We start from the raw sequence: 16,587 nt of genomic DNA, 5'->3' as shown, positions 1-16,587 counted from the left end.
CATGTGCCATTTTCTGGGGCTGAGACTAAAGCTGGAGTCATGGGGAGGACATATTGTTATCATGTGTCAGTACAAAACAAATATACACAGATCATTCCTGCCACCAATGTAATGTTCCTCCTCAATGATTTCTCGGACAATCCACGTAGCAAGCCCACATCATTTCATTGCACATTTTGTTTAATTAAATTAATTAACATGTTCACTTTGTTGGAACTCTGTTTGCTTAGTAATGCAGTTTTTAGGCTGTGAGCTCAATATTCAAGAAGATATTATAAAGTTTCAAGTTAAATACAGCAAGGTTTGCTTCTGCCAGATCTCCACCTCCCATGAAGCCTGTCTTGAAGGAACTCCTGGTTCCTGCATTAAATTGCAGTGTATCCTCCTGTTGACCTCATCCATTTATAAATCTGGGTTTTAGTTATCACAGAGAGCCACCACGCCTCCCTCAAAATAATCCCAACAACATTAACCTGAAGAAGTAAAGTTTGGACAGGGAATTTAGGTTGCAAATTCTAGTTGGAATATAAGACTGTGAAAATCTATAATACTCAACAGGAATGGTGGCCACTGACATTCTGTAGCAAGTCACTGTACTGACCTAAGTGTGACATAAAATACTATATTTGATTTCAACATATAATGATGAATACTAGGTGCAACTACTAAATTTTTAGAACATGTGTGAGTTATTTCAAGCTTCCTAGTAGCATAGCAAAATCACTAGAAGGTTCCTTTGGCCTTGGAACATTATAAGAAATTAATGACATACTGCAGGCATTATGATCAAGAAAACCTGCATTAGCACTTTTATTTCTCCTAGTTAAACTTTGATGTATTTGAGGAAGTATGCTCTGCTTGTCACGAACCTTCCCTCAACCCTGCTCATCTTACACATACTTCCAAAGATCTTTGATGAGACTCTGATGGCAGATTGTGGTTCAATCATCCAGAAGTCACAGTGACTAAAATTAGAAGCTTGTCTCTCCTGAAAACACTGCTTTGTGTTCGTCTTCCACTACCTCAGGGTCCTATAATTTTTCTGCTTCCTCTCCTGCACTGATCTCTGAGCTTTGTGGGGAGGTGTGATGTAGATACCCAATTGATGGGTATGAGCACTTCGTGGCTATGACAAACAGGAATTCACAACAACTGTGAAAGCGTGCACAAGACCTGTGCAAGATTAAGCCAGACAGAAAGTTCCAATGTGAATCAAATGGGGGCCTTAATGAATATCTCATCTCCGTCTATATAAATCACTTTCAGAAAAAATTGATATTTCTCAGAGAGGGGTGCCAGTCCTACATTCTAAGACATCAAAGTTTTATTCTTTGAGTATATGTGCTGGTGATGTGTAAATACATTTTTTTTCTTAAACTCATTTTATGGCCCACTGACATAGCTCAGTGGGCAGAAGTGTTTGCTCTGAAAGCCTGATGATCTGAGTTCAATTTGTGGATCTTAAAAGTAGAAGGAGAGAACCAACTTAAAAGTAGAAGGAAAGAAGGTCAAAGTTGTCCTTTGACCTCCACATGACATGTGTATTTACACAAAAAAATTAAAAAAAAATTTACGAAGTGAATAAACTGTAATAAATAAATTTTTAAAAGAAAAATAAATAAATAAAAATTAAGAAAAAAGAAAATGCATTGTCATGTTGATCGGAACTAATTGTGTCAACTCAGACTTAACATGTTGAAGTACAGCCACTAAGAATGTGACTTCTTTTGGCCATAAGGCCTCTGAAGAGATGTTAAGGGTAAAATAAGACATTAGGGTTAGCTCTAGTGCAGGTTCCCTGTTGTCCCAATAACAAGAAGGAGGTCAGAACACAGGCACTTGCAGGCACGAGACCATGCAGGATGTTAGAGTATGAACATCCCCTCCCAAAAGGTGGATGGAATTTAGTTCCCTTTTAGAAAGCAGTCAGTAAAATGTTTATGAAGTGATGAGGGCATGATGGCTTCATCTTAGTGGGCATTTCTGTGCCATTTTAAAACTGCAAACTCAGCCTCCTTCGGCCATCTGTTTTCCACCTTGTGCAGGCACAGCGTGACCCTAGGAAGGATGTAGCATTCGGGGTTCAACAGTGTACTCCAAAATCACTAAACTCTTTGACACCTTGACTTAGGCTTTGCAGCCTATATTGCTAGAGGCTAATAGCTAATAGCTTTGTTTGGAATTACAACTCTAAATTACCTAGAGTTGTGTATTTAGTCATTATCAGTATGAATCAATAATCCCACAGCCATGATTGAGTGCCATGTGAAGGAGAATGCCAGCTGATCATTCTGCCCCAAGAACTTTGTCACGAGCCACATGTGACCCTTTGGAGATGTGCCTCCTGGGTACTCACTTGCGGCTCTCTATTGTCTTCCCTTTTATTTTTTTATGACTGACATTTGGCACATTTGCATATTCACGGCCTGTTCCAAATATAATATTCTTTCCCTTCTTACACTGTGGTGTTTTCCTGTAGATAAACAAACTGTCATTTTTGTGGTAGATGGTCTTGTGCCATGGCAGAGACTTTACCTCACCCTCAGCATATAGGAGGGCTTCTGTCTACCTATTGTGTTCCCTTTAACTTCCCACCCCAAGTATATGGTAAAGAAATGGAATATTAGCCTCTTTTTAATGCATAGCATCTCAGAATCACAAGGGATCTGAAATGTCATCTAAACCGTTTGATAAATTTCTGTGGTGTTTGAAGTCAGTAAACTAGCAGCCTTAAATGTCCTTCCCTGGTGACATTTTCTCAGATGGGTCACTCTCTGGCCCACATGGTCTGATTGAAAGCAGCTTGACATTCTCTTTACGTTCCTCTCTGAACATGCATAGGCATGTGGCTCCAAGGACATGTGGTCTCCAAAATGTAGCCACTTAAAATAACTTTAAATGATGGAAGCCTTTTATAGCAGAAGATACAAATGTCTTTAAAGAAAATAAAAAGTGCCAGCTTCTTATAAAGCAATGTACATCGTTTCTGAATTTCTCAGAAATCCCCCATGCCCTGGCAAAGGTATTTCTCCTGAAGGTAAGGGGTGGGGATATGAGTTGGCCTAACAGCCTATCTTCAGAAAGCTAGTACAGCCCAGGGACATGTCACTTAATTTTGTTTCCTTGGCTGTAAGGGGAGCAATCAAGTGTGCTTTGACTTCTAGACTCTTGAAAGCTTGGAGATTAAAAAGTGTTTGGAGAGACAGTGATAGCTATGGCGGGGGGGCGGGGGGGAGCCAATCGTTGCTTCCTGGTGAATACTGGTAAGTTCTGATCTTCTCGCAGCCCGTGCTACACTAATGTGCACCTCTAAGAATCTGTGAGAAGGTTTCTCAGAGCTCCCAGGTTGTATCAGTCAAAGGCAGGGAATGAAGGAGCCGAGGACACAGTAGACCTCCATGGGGCTATCCCAGCACAGTGCAACGTGAACATACCCCAGGCCTGAGTCTGGCAACATCTGAAGGCTTGGTTTTACTCTGCACGGTAAGCCTGGCACAGTAAGCCTGGCCTGGTGTTATTATCTAAAACAACTTGTTTTCTTCCAAACCTTTCAGAGGAGGCTAAGACCCCTGTCCTGTTTTCTGGCAGAGGTGAGAGTAGCTAAGTGAAACAAGATAAAAGAGACACAGAGACAGCGTGGTGCTATCAAAAAAAAAAAAATCAAACATTGTGAAAATGAGACTTTTTATTATATGTTCTGTTTGGCAGCCTTCTGTAAAATAAAAAGCTTTGAAGTTATTTTTAAAAAGCAAAACCTTAACCTAATCATTTCTTCTGGTTTGATGTGAAGTCATATGACTACATCAATTTGAAAGAAAAAAAATGCTTCAGGACGTTAGTCACATTTGTAAATACTTAGTGTTGTTGAAATTTCAGAGTCTCTTCTGTTTATTATAGAATCCAGTATACCAAGATGAAAACAGGTAGAAGCATTTCATAAGCTTCCCATTCAAAAAAAAAAACGTCTATTGTATTTATTTTGCATTAAATCTTAGTCATTTAATCCTGTACATTTTTCTTTGTGAATGCATATAAAGCTTAGTAGACGAATTTCTTCTAATTATCGGTACCCGGGGAGTGTTGAACGGCATCAGGAATGAATGATAGGATCAGGAGAGAGGGATAAGAAGATAACAGCACAGAGTGCTATTGCTGCAGAGGACCCAAGCTCTGAGCCCAGAACCTATGCTGAGCAACTTACAGCAGCTCACATAGCAGATCTGGCACCTCCAGCCTCCTTGGACACTTGCACCCATATGCACATTCACACACCAACCCACACACACATACACACAAAAAAAGATAAAATATTTTTAAGAATAGAAAAGAATGGATAACTTGAAGAAAGCTCTTCTTCAAACCCACGGCTAGACACTCACACTTCTGCCTCGAAAGCCCCACTTACGGTGGACAGACAGGCTTCCACTGATGAATACTGAGGACGTTTCCTAACTGCGTGTATATGTGTGTGTTCATGCATGTGTGCATGTGTTCATGTGTGTGTGTGTATGTATGTATGTATGTATGTGCATATATGTGTACGTGTGTGTGTGAATGTGTGTGCGTGTATGTGTGTGTGTATATGTGCACATTGGGCATGCCTTTCACGGAACCTGAAGCTTGCTGATTAGACTAGACTGGTAGACAAGTGGACTCCAGGAACTCTCTTGCCTTTTTGCTCACATTGTTGAGGCCACAGAAGCACGCCATTACACCCAGTTTTCGCTGAGTGCTGGAGGCCAAACTCAGATCACCATGCTTGCACCTCAAATACTTTACCAACTGAACCATCTCTCCTGCCCCACAATTTCTTACTGCATAGAAATCATTTGGCTGGTCGGTCACATAGGCAATGTGAATGTGCCCTGAGGTTCTCAGAGCATATCCCAACTTCAGTCTGCAATTATGAGTCCAGTCTGGATGAAGCACTCCCAAAACAGTCTGCTTCCAGGCATTGGGCAGAAGATGGCTAAGGGTAATAAGAAAGGAACAGGTTTCTGACCCAGAGTTCTGTGATAACAGGGCCCTTCTGCAAGGCTGGTCCTAGAGAGGATAAGCATTCTCTTGGTACCTTGGGTCTGAGCCCAGAGAAAAGGTTGACAGCAATGTAGGTTGTCAACAGTTGTCCTGGGGCTGATGAGTCGTGGTGTAGTACCCCACTTCTGACAAAGAGGAAATAAGGTACAGTGCAGCCTGAGGAAGGACATAGAAAGGATCCATTTTCATGGCAGGATGCTGGTCGAAGAGCTCCACTTAGGCCTCATGCTGGGAAGACTGGGGCACAGGTGGTGGCTTTGCCAGGCTCTGGTTCTTACCTTGGGTTCATTTCAGGGGGGGGATAAGCTTCCCAAATCTCACCATTTGCTTTGAAGGCACTCTCCTAGGAAAAAGGGAATCTCTCACAGATAGTGACTGGGTTGCTTTGTTATTATTTCAGCTGTGTTTAATGACGAAAGAGATAACATTTTCTAATTGAGCACCAAGGCTTGCTTTGGCTTTTCTTGTTTCCTGCATTTCTTGGAACACCATTCTTCAAAGAGCTTCAGCTATGATGAGATCTTCAGCAAAGCAGCTGGTCATTTCACAGAGACTAAATATGACAGGAGTTTATGAATGGTGTACAAGTGGACATGAAACCAGTTCAGCTGCAAGTGGACCCCCTCAAGTAGAACATTCAGAGAGTCTTCTAGCTGGGCATAGTGGTGCACATTTTTAATGCCAGCACTCAAGAGGCAAAGGCAGGTGGATCTCTGTGAGTTTGAGACCAGCCTCATCTCCGCATAGTGAGTTCCAAGACAGCCAGAGTTACACAGTGAGACCCTATTTTAAAAAACAAAAGAAGAATGTCCTCAAGACTTCCACCCACTTCAGGCTTGGCACTCACAGGGCTTGTGCGTTATTATACAACAGTGGCAAGAATGAGACCCTGTGAGTTAGGAAATGGGTAGAAATAACAGAAATATGACACAGTGTTTTTGGTGACCTCTGACCTGGTACACACACTCATGGATTATAAATATATTTGCCACTCATACAACACATGCATTATATGTACACTACGCTAAAAAATCACATGAAACACTTTTGTATATGGGATATATATATATATATATATATATATATATACACACACATACCTGCACACACTACACATGTACATCATCATTAGTCACATATGAATGCACTCCTCATGTATAAGTACACAAGGAAGGCACCCTCTGTGCTAATGGAGGATAAATGAAGTATGGATGCATAAGCCATGTCTTAGAGGTGAGTTCTGAGACTGAGCAGCTGTTCCCTCCAATAACTGTGGTCAGCATGAGATGTGGGGGCAGCACCTAAGGCCCCTCCCAGTCTAAAGAGTTCTCTGTGGATTCTACAGAGTAACAGCAACAACTCAAAAACGTCTACCACCCCATTCTTCTCATCTAAACTCTGCCCCAATTGGTCCCTCAATCCTTCTGCATGCCCCAGGACTTTCGGGTACGTAGGATCGACATATCTTCCTTTCTGTGCCCACACCCTGTCAGGATAGGAGAGGCATTCGGCAGCTGGGGAGAACATGTCCACCTTTATTACCATTGTAGCTTTGGGGACACAGTTACCTATGTCTGTGACTGCCCCAGATCAAGGCCTTCCACAGCCATGTTGAGAGGGTCCACTAGATACGCAGCTTGGCTAGGACCATAGCAGATGCTGGTGGCTGCTCTCTTTAAGTCCAGGATGTGGGAGTAAATCTCACTGTGACTGCCGAGGAACACGAGGCCTTTGGAAACAGTGCCTTTTGACGCCCCTGAGGCCATAAGTGACTTGTCACGTTACACTTACAGTCGTGCCGTGTGTTTGGCCATATCCTGGGCAGACCTACAAATTCAACCCTGAGCACTGAGGAGCCTGCAGCATGTGAATCGTGTGCCAAGTGACAGAAGCACACTGGAAAGGCCATTGTCACCCTCTGCTGATGGGAACATAAAGGGAATGTGCCTTGAGAGCAAATTTGTACATAAATCAAGCACTTAAAATATGCATGACTTTGACTTCTTATGTTATGAGTAACTGAGTCTAAAGCAGTGATCAGAGAGGAAGTCACGGTTTTCTACATGAGGACGACATCTGTAACATAATACAAACACATGGAATATTAACCCCGTAGTATTGAACAATACAGACATATATAGACATAACTAAATGAGTCATAGAACTGAATACTAACTAAGAATTTGGAAACCTTCCCACACATAATTCCTATAATCTCAGACACCGTTTATGTTACATTAAACAGTCAAAGCATACAGCTAGAGTAAACACGAAATTTGCCCTTCATGAATAAGACAGACATCTTGACAAAATGTGTTTAGAACCAAATTTTAAAATAGGAATGTGAAGTAAATGAGTATGGCCCTATGGACAGCAGGCTTTTTTTTTTTTTTTCCAGGGCAGCAGAATTAGGGAAGTTTTTAGATTTCTTTTATATTTTTTCTGTTTTCCATCTAAATTATGAACACACATTTATTTATCAAAAAGAACCACAGTTGTTTTTGTTAAAAATGGTCCCTATTCATCTATAAACAACAACAAAAATTGCTTATCTAGACTCCGTGAATACATTTGAGAATGTAGCTAGCATGTGTCAGTCAGTATATCCCAGTGGTGCTGTGTAACAAATGTAGTTGAGCGCAGGCTGGCTGGGGAAGCTCTCTTGCACGTCTCCCATCTTGGAGCAAATGCAATAGATAGCAAGCATAGAAGCTTGTCCTGATAGCAGACAAGAGAGCGGTATTAAATGCATAAGTCTGTAAGCCCTGGGCGGGGGCTAGTATACAGATATTCCATTCACTCTGCATCAGAAAAAAGGGGGGGGGAGGGTCGAGTCCAAAGTCAAGAGAGGGAGCCTAATGGGCACACATGCCCATGGGGGATAGAATCCCCAAGTGATGCTTAATTTTAGGCAAACCAGAATACCAACGCCAGTTGAGAAGTTGAGTCATTTTCTAAAGCTTATTTTTGACATACAGTCTGATTCTGTTGGGTCCATGAGGAAGAAATCCTTGTCATCTTAAGTGTCCTCTTTTGTCTCTGTAGATACTGGCCAATGTGATTATTTTCATCTGTGGGAACTTAGCAGGAGCCTACCATAAGCATCTCATGGAACTTGCCCTGCAGCAAACCTACCGGGACACGTGTAATTGCATCAAGTCCCGGATCAAGCTGGAATTTGAAAAACGGCAGCAGGTAAAATGTGTTTTTAATCCTATAGCTGTACTATATTGGGCATTTCTAGGATAGTAGCTATTAATTAACATTAGCAGCAAGCATCTTTCTTGGTAAAAACAGGACTGTGACATCATAGACTTGTGTGCAGTAGCTATTTTCCACCCCGCTGACCATGAACATCATCCTGAATCATCTTAGCATCAGAAAGGAGTTTAATTAGGAGCTGGTGTCTGTCATTGTCTACAGCTGTTCTATAATGATTGTGAGAGGGATGTATAGAGGGATAGGGACATTGGGAGGTGTGTGGAGACAAAGTGTGCAGGGTCCTCCAGAGTGGCAAAAAACACATAAAACAGACACACTGGAGGGAAAACTCACCCAAGCTCTTGAAATGCACATCCTTTATTTTAGATGGTGGCATGATACTCTGTTCTCATGATACTTTTCTCATTGATGGGAGAAAATTTCTAACATAGGCAGCTTAAGGAAGCAAGGGTTGATTTATCACTCAGAGTTTAAAGGCTCTGTCTATCATGTCAGAGAAGGTGTGGGCTCAGGAGTGTGAGGCAGCTGCCCACATCGAGTTCATGGTCAAGAAGCAGAGAGACAGATGCTAGTGTTGAGCCAGCTTTCTCTGTATCGTCTCCAGGGCCCGAGTCCACAGTGTGGTGCTGCCAGCATCCATACTAGTTCTTCCGTTGTCCATTAACCTTACTGGAAAAGCCTGCATAGACACACTCAGATGTGTGTTTCTGTATTTTGATTACCGACCATCACAAAGCCTGTGAGACGCTGAAGGTGACAATCACTGTGCCTCACTGTGAACTCTGTATGAGTGGCTACCATGTTATCTATGCTGTGAACAGTATTTGGACAACAATGGATGCCTGACTACTGTATTAAATTAGCATAATTGATAAATTTCATCAAAATTTATTTTGGTGGTGGGAGGGAAAATTATCACTTCAGTGTTGGTGCTGGATTTGTGTATAAATTTGAGACTAATAATGAGGTTATTTTTTTCAATATGGAAACATCAACTCATTTGTTTAGCAAATATTTATTGAACAGCATTTGTGATGGCATGGTTCTAGGCATCTGGGTGACCATGTGATTACATCAGGTTCTCCCCTATGTTATTGGCAAATCTCGTGAAGTTTTTTAAATTTTTTCCCATCCTGTACAACTAATGCTAAAATCATTTGTTTATGTATGTATCAATTCTGGTTATCACACCCATGTCTCATGATGCAATCCCTCAACTCCACAATCCCTGTGTTCTCAATTGAAAGAATTCAGATGAGATACATTGTAGCATACAAAGACAGAGTTTATTGCAGAGTAAACTAGAGAACTCTCAAGGGGTGAGAACATGCAGTGGCCAAGGGACCACTGCAGAGCAGAGCACACTTCTAGCGTGAAGAGACAATGGCAGAGTGCACTGTGCTGACCTTCCTAGTGGGCAGACTTTATTCTGTTACCTCTCATGTCTCTACAGCTGGCAGCCCTAACTGAGGAGTATTTTCCTCTCTGGGTGAAGGACAAGGCATTTGGATTGATTCTTAATGGAGGGACAATGAAATGCGCTTTTCCTATACCAGAAAGCATCCACCTAGCAAGTAACTTTTACAATCTACTGGGAAATTCAGAAATTCTACTCAGGGCCAGAGAAGGACTCAGATTCCACCCTCACCCCCATCTGTCTGTCTGTCTTCCTTTCTTCCTTCCTTCTTTCCTTTTTCTCTCTCTTTCCCTCCCACCCTTTCTCTCTCTCTCTCTCTCTTTTAGTGGTAATCAGAGTCCTGCTGTCTCCATTCTTGGTTCTACAAGCTGCTGATTATGAATGGGGGAGGGGCAATGACATTCAAGCTTGCTAATATCTAACTTAGCTATCTACTAGACATATTAAAATCATAGATAACTGTTTACCTAAGTAGCTATTCCATTTTTATGAATACACATATGCCAGTCATGTTTAACTTCTGGGTTCTACAAGATTCCACCATGTCAATAAGCAGCTTATCTCATTCCCAGTTGGTCCACTATAACATATTAGGTTGAGGTTCCTGGGGAGACATGGAAAACAAAATGTGTTCATACAGACAGATCACCAACAGACCAAGGAAGCAATTCCTTCCAACCTCAGATTCATGGAGTAGTGAATTTATTGGGGTTATCATCAGGAACATGGATGACTCAAAAGCATCTGCATCACTGAGAAGCTCACCCAACATGGCTTTCAGCTCATGAAAGCTGCCTCACTGGAGCCCTAGACCCATTCAACTTCATACCCCTTCCATATCCTAGCACCACCCTTGCAGTTAGGATGTCAGGATGGAGTCCCGATGGTCTAATCACCCCTCTCGTGCTTGGGGGCTTACCAAGTCCATTACTGTATACATGGGTGTCACTATACAAGAAAGGTTAATTCGTTGCGATGACTACAGAGCCAGTGCATCTCAGAGGTCACCAGAGTTTCCCGTGTGTCCAGTGGTCATGTCTAGAACTGCATAGTCTAGATTTCAAATGCTTTAGAATAGACAATTTCTTTTGAAAAAAAAAAACAAAAAACAGCAAGATGGCTCAGGTGTTAAGAAAACTTGTTGGTCTTGCAAGGACCTGACTTCAGTTCCCAGCACCTATATAGGACTGCTCACAACTACCTGAAACTCCACCTTGATGTCGTCAGTTACAACTGACATCCTCTTCAGCCTTCATAGTTAACCACATCATGTTGACATGCCTGGCACACAAACACATACATAAACACATAATTTTTAAAAGTATAATTAAAATATCAGAAGGATAGAATTTCATCAGGTTGGTAGAAACAGTTAACTTTCTTTTTCATCACCTCCAGGCTCTGTTTCAAAATAGCACTAAGGCTATGGGAACTAAAATTCCAAGAAGACAGATTTCAGAGCCTAATGTTTATAGTCACAGCTTTGACATCATCAACACATCATATTTCCTTGGCATGGTCCTGAGCTTGGGAAGAACATAGCATTCTTGTCTTTCTGAGCCAATGAGCCTATGAGCCAAGAGCTCTGGCAACCCATGTGGTCACAGCCACCACTCCCAGATTCTGGATCATCAGTTCTCAGGGGCCAGAGACTATGGGATCCTCTTGGGAGGTAGCATAAGAGGATGAATTCATGAGTTATTTCATAAGAGAAGCTAGATATCCATTCTAGAATGAAGAAGGAAATTGCAGGGATCAGAAAGAAGAACTTCTGTTAAAGATGTCTAATAAAATAGAGTTTGGTCCATCAATTATTAATGTTTTCAAAAGCCAGGGTTCATCTCCAGAGACTGGTTTTTGGAATATACATTTCCTGCTAGGGATTCAGAAAGTGTGTTTTTGGAATGAGACTGTGTGATTTTTTTCAGAACAGTTTATTAAATAATACAAAGAAGTCTTGATTAAAATAGAGCTATAAAGATGACTCAGTGGGTAAAAGCACTTGCCATTCAGCCTGAGGACCTGAGTTTGAATTTCTATAACCTATGTTCAAGCCAGACAGAAAAAAAGAATCTTTAATCTCAGTGCTTCTCAGGGGAGGTGGGAAGTAGAGACATGAAGAACCCTGAGAGCAGGCAGCCAGCCTGGTTCAGACAGCTTAAAATCCCCACAAGTATACTCTCTCTCAGAAAAGATACAGAGGTGGTTCTAACACATGGTCATCCTCTTCCCTTCGCATTCTGCTATGGCCCACAAGGACATGTCCACTTTTACATACAAGAATCCATGTATCTACACATGCCTCCATGCAAACACACACACATACACACACACACACACACACACACACACACACACACAAGAATATGGGGTGGTTGAGAGAGCCCAAGATGCTGGTCTGATAGGTTTAAGGTAATAAATAAAAGTAGAAAAAAATGGCAATGTATGTGACCTTCATAGAAGGGGTTAGTCCCAAAGACCGTGAGGCCTACATGGTGCCATAATCCAAACTGAGCTCTTAGGTTCCGTGTTTTTTTTTTTTTTTCCATGGGTCATATGTACCATTTGCTGTCAGCCAGTGCCAATAACTTCTGTTGATTTACACAGTCATTATAGAAAATACTAATATTATCAGAACTTCTTTTTCAAGGAAGATTCCTGCCATGTAGCTAGGAAAGTATTTTTGCAGTCATTACTTAGATAATAAATATTGGCAACCTGAGTCACGTGACAGCTGCATCAAAGTGAGCCGATATCCCCATAAGTTTGAGAGACCATAATCGTGATTGGCTTCATGGATTCATCTTCTGGTGCCTAAGAGGAAATCAGCAGGCGTGTCCCCAGAAGACAAGCCTCTTTAACCCAGAAAAGAGCTGTAAAAGCTGTTGCTCTCCAGACATGTGTAAACAATTGCCCAGTTCTAGAAGCGTTTGGTCAAAGTTCTGTGATGCTTTCCCTAGGTGCAAATGAGAAATCTTTTGAGACATTAGTATTAATACTTTAATAAAGCATCTATTTGTGCTATAAAATTTTGAGGACGGAAAAAAATGAAAGTATTTGATTGGAGTATTCTCAGGGTTGCATTTTTTGCCCTAAAAGTGTCCTCATGTAAAAGCAGCAACAACCATTATTTTTTTATTAGGTGGAAATGCATGTAAGGCATTAGAACTGAGGCCGTCTTTAGGGGGCTGAAGAGATTGCCTCTGTGTTCTGACTGTTGTCAAACACAAAAATTGCTTCAGCTCCTACAGGAAAAGCCACACTCACACCTAAGCATCACATGGCATAACAGATGCTTCTGTCAGACCTGGGAACAGCTTCTCTCTAGAGTATGTAATAGACTCTCAGGAATTGTTGAGAGCTGGCTACAGAGCAAAAAAAAAAAAAAAAAAAAGAACTCTTTCTCTTAAAGATTGAATTTGATGCTGCCTCTGAGAGTAAAAACTGATTTCTTTTTCAGTATAGAGAGAATAAATCTACTAGGCATAGTAACTATATAATCCAAGCAGTTTGGAACACACATCCACTAGGAAACACTAGGGAAGCAATGCTGACCTGCCTGGATTCAGAGCCTGTTGGGAGGTTAGTAGAATGCATTTCCTTTCTATCTTTATATTCAGACTTTCTTTCCTCCTTGCAAAGTTCAAGGAAATAAGCAGACAGCTTCAGTGCAACTCTGATTGGCAGATAGCAAATGTGCACATCTGCAAATGGACAGGACGGAGACAAAAAGTACACTGTGGGAGGCATTAAATGACCTGGCTGAAGTTGCTCTAGATGTATATCCTATTCTTTGGTCCCTTTTCAAGAGAGAAAAGGGGAGCAAGTTAAGTAATGTCTCATTGCGTTCTCATGAAGTGCCCAGTTCTGTGCGTGTCTCGCTGAATCCTCATGAAGTGCAGGGTGCTGTGTTTGGTCTGAGTTCTCATGAAGTACCATGTGCTCTGCTTATTCTTAGATACACCACTGTCTCAGACACCTGCTGCTGCTGTAACAAGTTGTATACTTGATAGCTGAATACAAAAGAGGTGTATGATCTCCTGGTTCTAGAGGTTAGAAATCCAAACCCACGGACCTTCCTTCTGCAGACCAAAAGGAAACATTGTTTCTCTCCAACCTTCTAGAACCTTTGAACAGCCGTTAGCTCTTAGTGTCCCTCCCCAAAGGCAGCAGGATGAACTTCTAATCAGACCCTCTCCCCACACGCACACTTCTGGCTTCTCTGTACTACCTGCTCTCTGCTCTGACACTGGCCCTTCTGTCTCTTCTGATGGCTTCACCTAGATAACCCAGGATACTCCTGAATTTAATCACACCTAGAAATCATCCCAGTTGATGGCAGTGTAGCTCTGTTGATATGAAACCCTGGGTTTGGTCTCTATCATTGCACAAAACCAGTGTCGGTCACTGGCACACACCTGGGATCCCAGCATTTGGGAGGTGGAAGCAAGGTCACACTCAGCTACATAGTTCCAGGCCAGCCTGAAGTACGTGAGACCCTGCTTCAAAAACAAACAGGAAAGCCATCGTTTGATATGTAAGGTAACATAGCCCATGGATTTGGAGTGTGTTGTCTTTGTGGAATCCAACCACTTTTCTGTTTATTCCTATAGCAACTCTACACGAAATTTATGCCCTTTCCCAACAAATGCAGAAGCTCTCCAAGTTATTTGATATACATACACACCATTTGTAAGCATGGCTTCTGAGGTCTCTGTCTCTTGTGGTGGCCCTGCATGGGCTTCCTGGAGCAATCACTGGGAGGGTGTTAACTCAAGAGGTTCCTTGTCATGCAGGTTTCTAGATGGAAGTCCTCCTTGATCCCTTGGGAGCATTAAACTTCCCTTTCAGTGGCCAGGGTGCCCTTAAAGCAGCCAGAACTGGCCCTGTCCTTATGCTGCTGTGCATTAGCAGTAGGTAATAGAAGCAAGTTGCCACCCTGGGACAGGTTTATGTGACTATATGAAGGGTGGTGCTTGATGGCATCTCTCCTTGTGCCGTATGTTAACTTTTCACAGCACAAGCTTTGTGCTTTGTTAAGACAAAAGAATTTAGCCAAGAACTCCGTTTCTGTGGCTGGAATGATAGCACAATGGTTAAGAGGACCTGGGTTCTATTCTCAGCACCCACGTGACAGCTCACAACCATATATAATTCCAGTTCCAGGGATCTAACACCTTCTTCTGCCCCCCATGGTAGAGCACACTTGTGGTACAAATACATACATGCAAACACAACACCCATGCACATAAAATAAGATGAAAACAAAATTTTCTGTTTCCTCTATTTGAATTTTTGGTAGGGAGTTTTTGCAAACAGTCTTTACCTGCTCTGTCTCTCCATGGTCAAACTTGCTTTTTATTGGCAGAATGGAAAGGGGGGATACTCTGATGAAAAGGAGGATTGGAATTAGAGCAGGTGAGTCCTCCCACTGCAGCTTCTGGAGGACTGGAGTAGCACATTTTCTTGCAAAATCATTTTCATAAACTTGATCAGATGGTGCACCCAACAGAGACAGCATAGCATGAGCAGCCCGAGTCAGTTTGTTTCACGTTTAAAGCTTGGCTCAGATATGTCTGCTCTGCTCAACTCCTGCATTCTCAGAAACTAGTTACTGAAGGTTCCCTGGTCCTGGGAACCTGTGTCTGCTTGAGTGTGCGCTGTTGACTTTGGTGTTACCTCCCTGACAAGGAGAACTGACATCTCTCCTTTCCAGCATAATGTGTTCATTTATTTGTTGCTTGAGAGTGTGATACTCAACTATGTGTGCTGAGCAGATATGCATTCCACTATCCTCCACTTCCTCCCATACTCTTCGACCAGGATTCCCTTCCAACTTAACTTGTTCTGTTTTAAGCTCACTGGGTCCATTTACTACTGCTTGTATGTATTTGGCTGTAGAGCCATCTACTGGAGCATGGACAGCCTATCAGGATCACATTTGAAGACCACTGACAGTCTCTTCCTCAGCAGCCATTGGTGCCTAATGGCTCCTCAGTTAGTGCTGGGACACAATGAGTCCCTCTCCCTTCCATGTAGCCAAGGATTTTGGCTACCTTGAATTTTGTATAGGTCTTGTGCATGTAGTCAGAGCATGTGAATTCATGTGTGCCGTGGCCCTGATGTATCCAGAAAACACTTTTGCAGAAGTCCTCCACCACCTCTGGCTCTTACATTCCTTTTGCCCCTTCTTCTACGCCCTCACAGCCTCTGAGCCTTAGAGAGGGATGAGCATTGCACAGTCTTATTCTCTGAGATGAACACTTGAGGCTCTGTGTTAATCTCCACCTACTGAAAATAGAAGCCTCTCTCATTGGTGCAATAGTTCTGGGAATGACTAAATAGCTGGATTTCAGGCCTGCTGTACAACACAGAACTCATTCCTGGCACTGTTAAATGGTCTAAGAACTTATGATTGCCTAGGCCATCAGTCCTAGAGGAGAACCTGTACTTGTACTCTGCTCAGTGGGCACAGAATTAAACTGCTTCCTGAGTCCTTATTATTCTACCCACAGGTCACTGTAGTGCTCATCCCTAATCAGAGAGCATTTTTTTTCAGTATTTGTGCTACTGTTATCCACTTTAGAAATGATCGTTTTCAGTTTCTGCCACAGCCGTGCAGGAGCTGATCATGTTTCCTCTTGTAGCAGTCGCTGGTAGAAGGTAAAGCAGTGCAAATGACAACACACACCTTTTACCAAAGTTGAGAAGAAAGATTAGAGATTTCCCAGCAGAGCTCTCTTTACTTTGTCTGCCATTCCAAGCCATCAGAATTAAAATGCAAAGATGCCTTGAGTAGTTTGTACAACATAACATGGCATTATCTTCTCAGGAGCCTGGGATGGTATGACTCATTGGGAAACTTCAGGAAAACTGTACTAAAATGTTAAACCATCTGGATGCTTTCTGAT

The 16,587-nt window shown here is 42.2% G+C and overlaps 1 protein-coding gene across 1 annotated transcript in view; it reads left to right on the top strand.

Moving 5' to 3' along the window:
- Adcy2 (adenylate cyclase 2) overlaps window positions 1-16,587 on the top strand; it is a 367,518-nt gene that overhangs the window by 191,984 nt on the left and 158,947 nt on the right. The window contains exon 4 of the mRNA XM_055598037.1: window positions 8,083-8,232. Coding sequence (XP_055454012.1) covers window positions 8,083-8,232 — 150 coding nt within the window. The remainder of the gene's footprint in view (window positions 1-8,082; window positions 8,233-16,587) is intronic.

Source organism: Psammomys obesus, unplaced genomic scaffold (genome assembly GCF_907164565.1).
Source record: "Psammomys obesus unplaced genomic scaffold, mPsaObe1.curated_primary_1811, whole genome shotgun sequence".
In the NCBI taxonomy this organism is placed as follows: domain Eukaryota; kingdom Metazoa; phylum Chordata; class Mammalia; order Rodentia; family Muridae; genus Psammomys; species Psammomys obesus.
The sequence above is the reverse complement of the archived record's forward strand: the minus strand, read 5'-3'. Positions and strand labels throughout refer to the sequence as shown.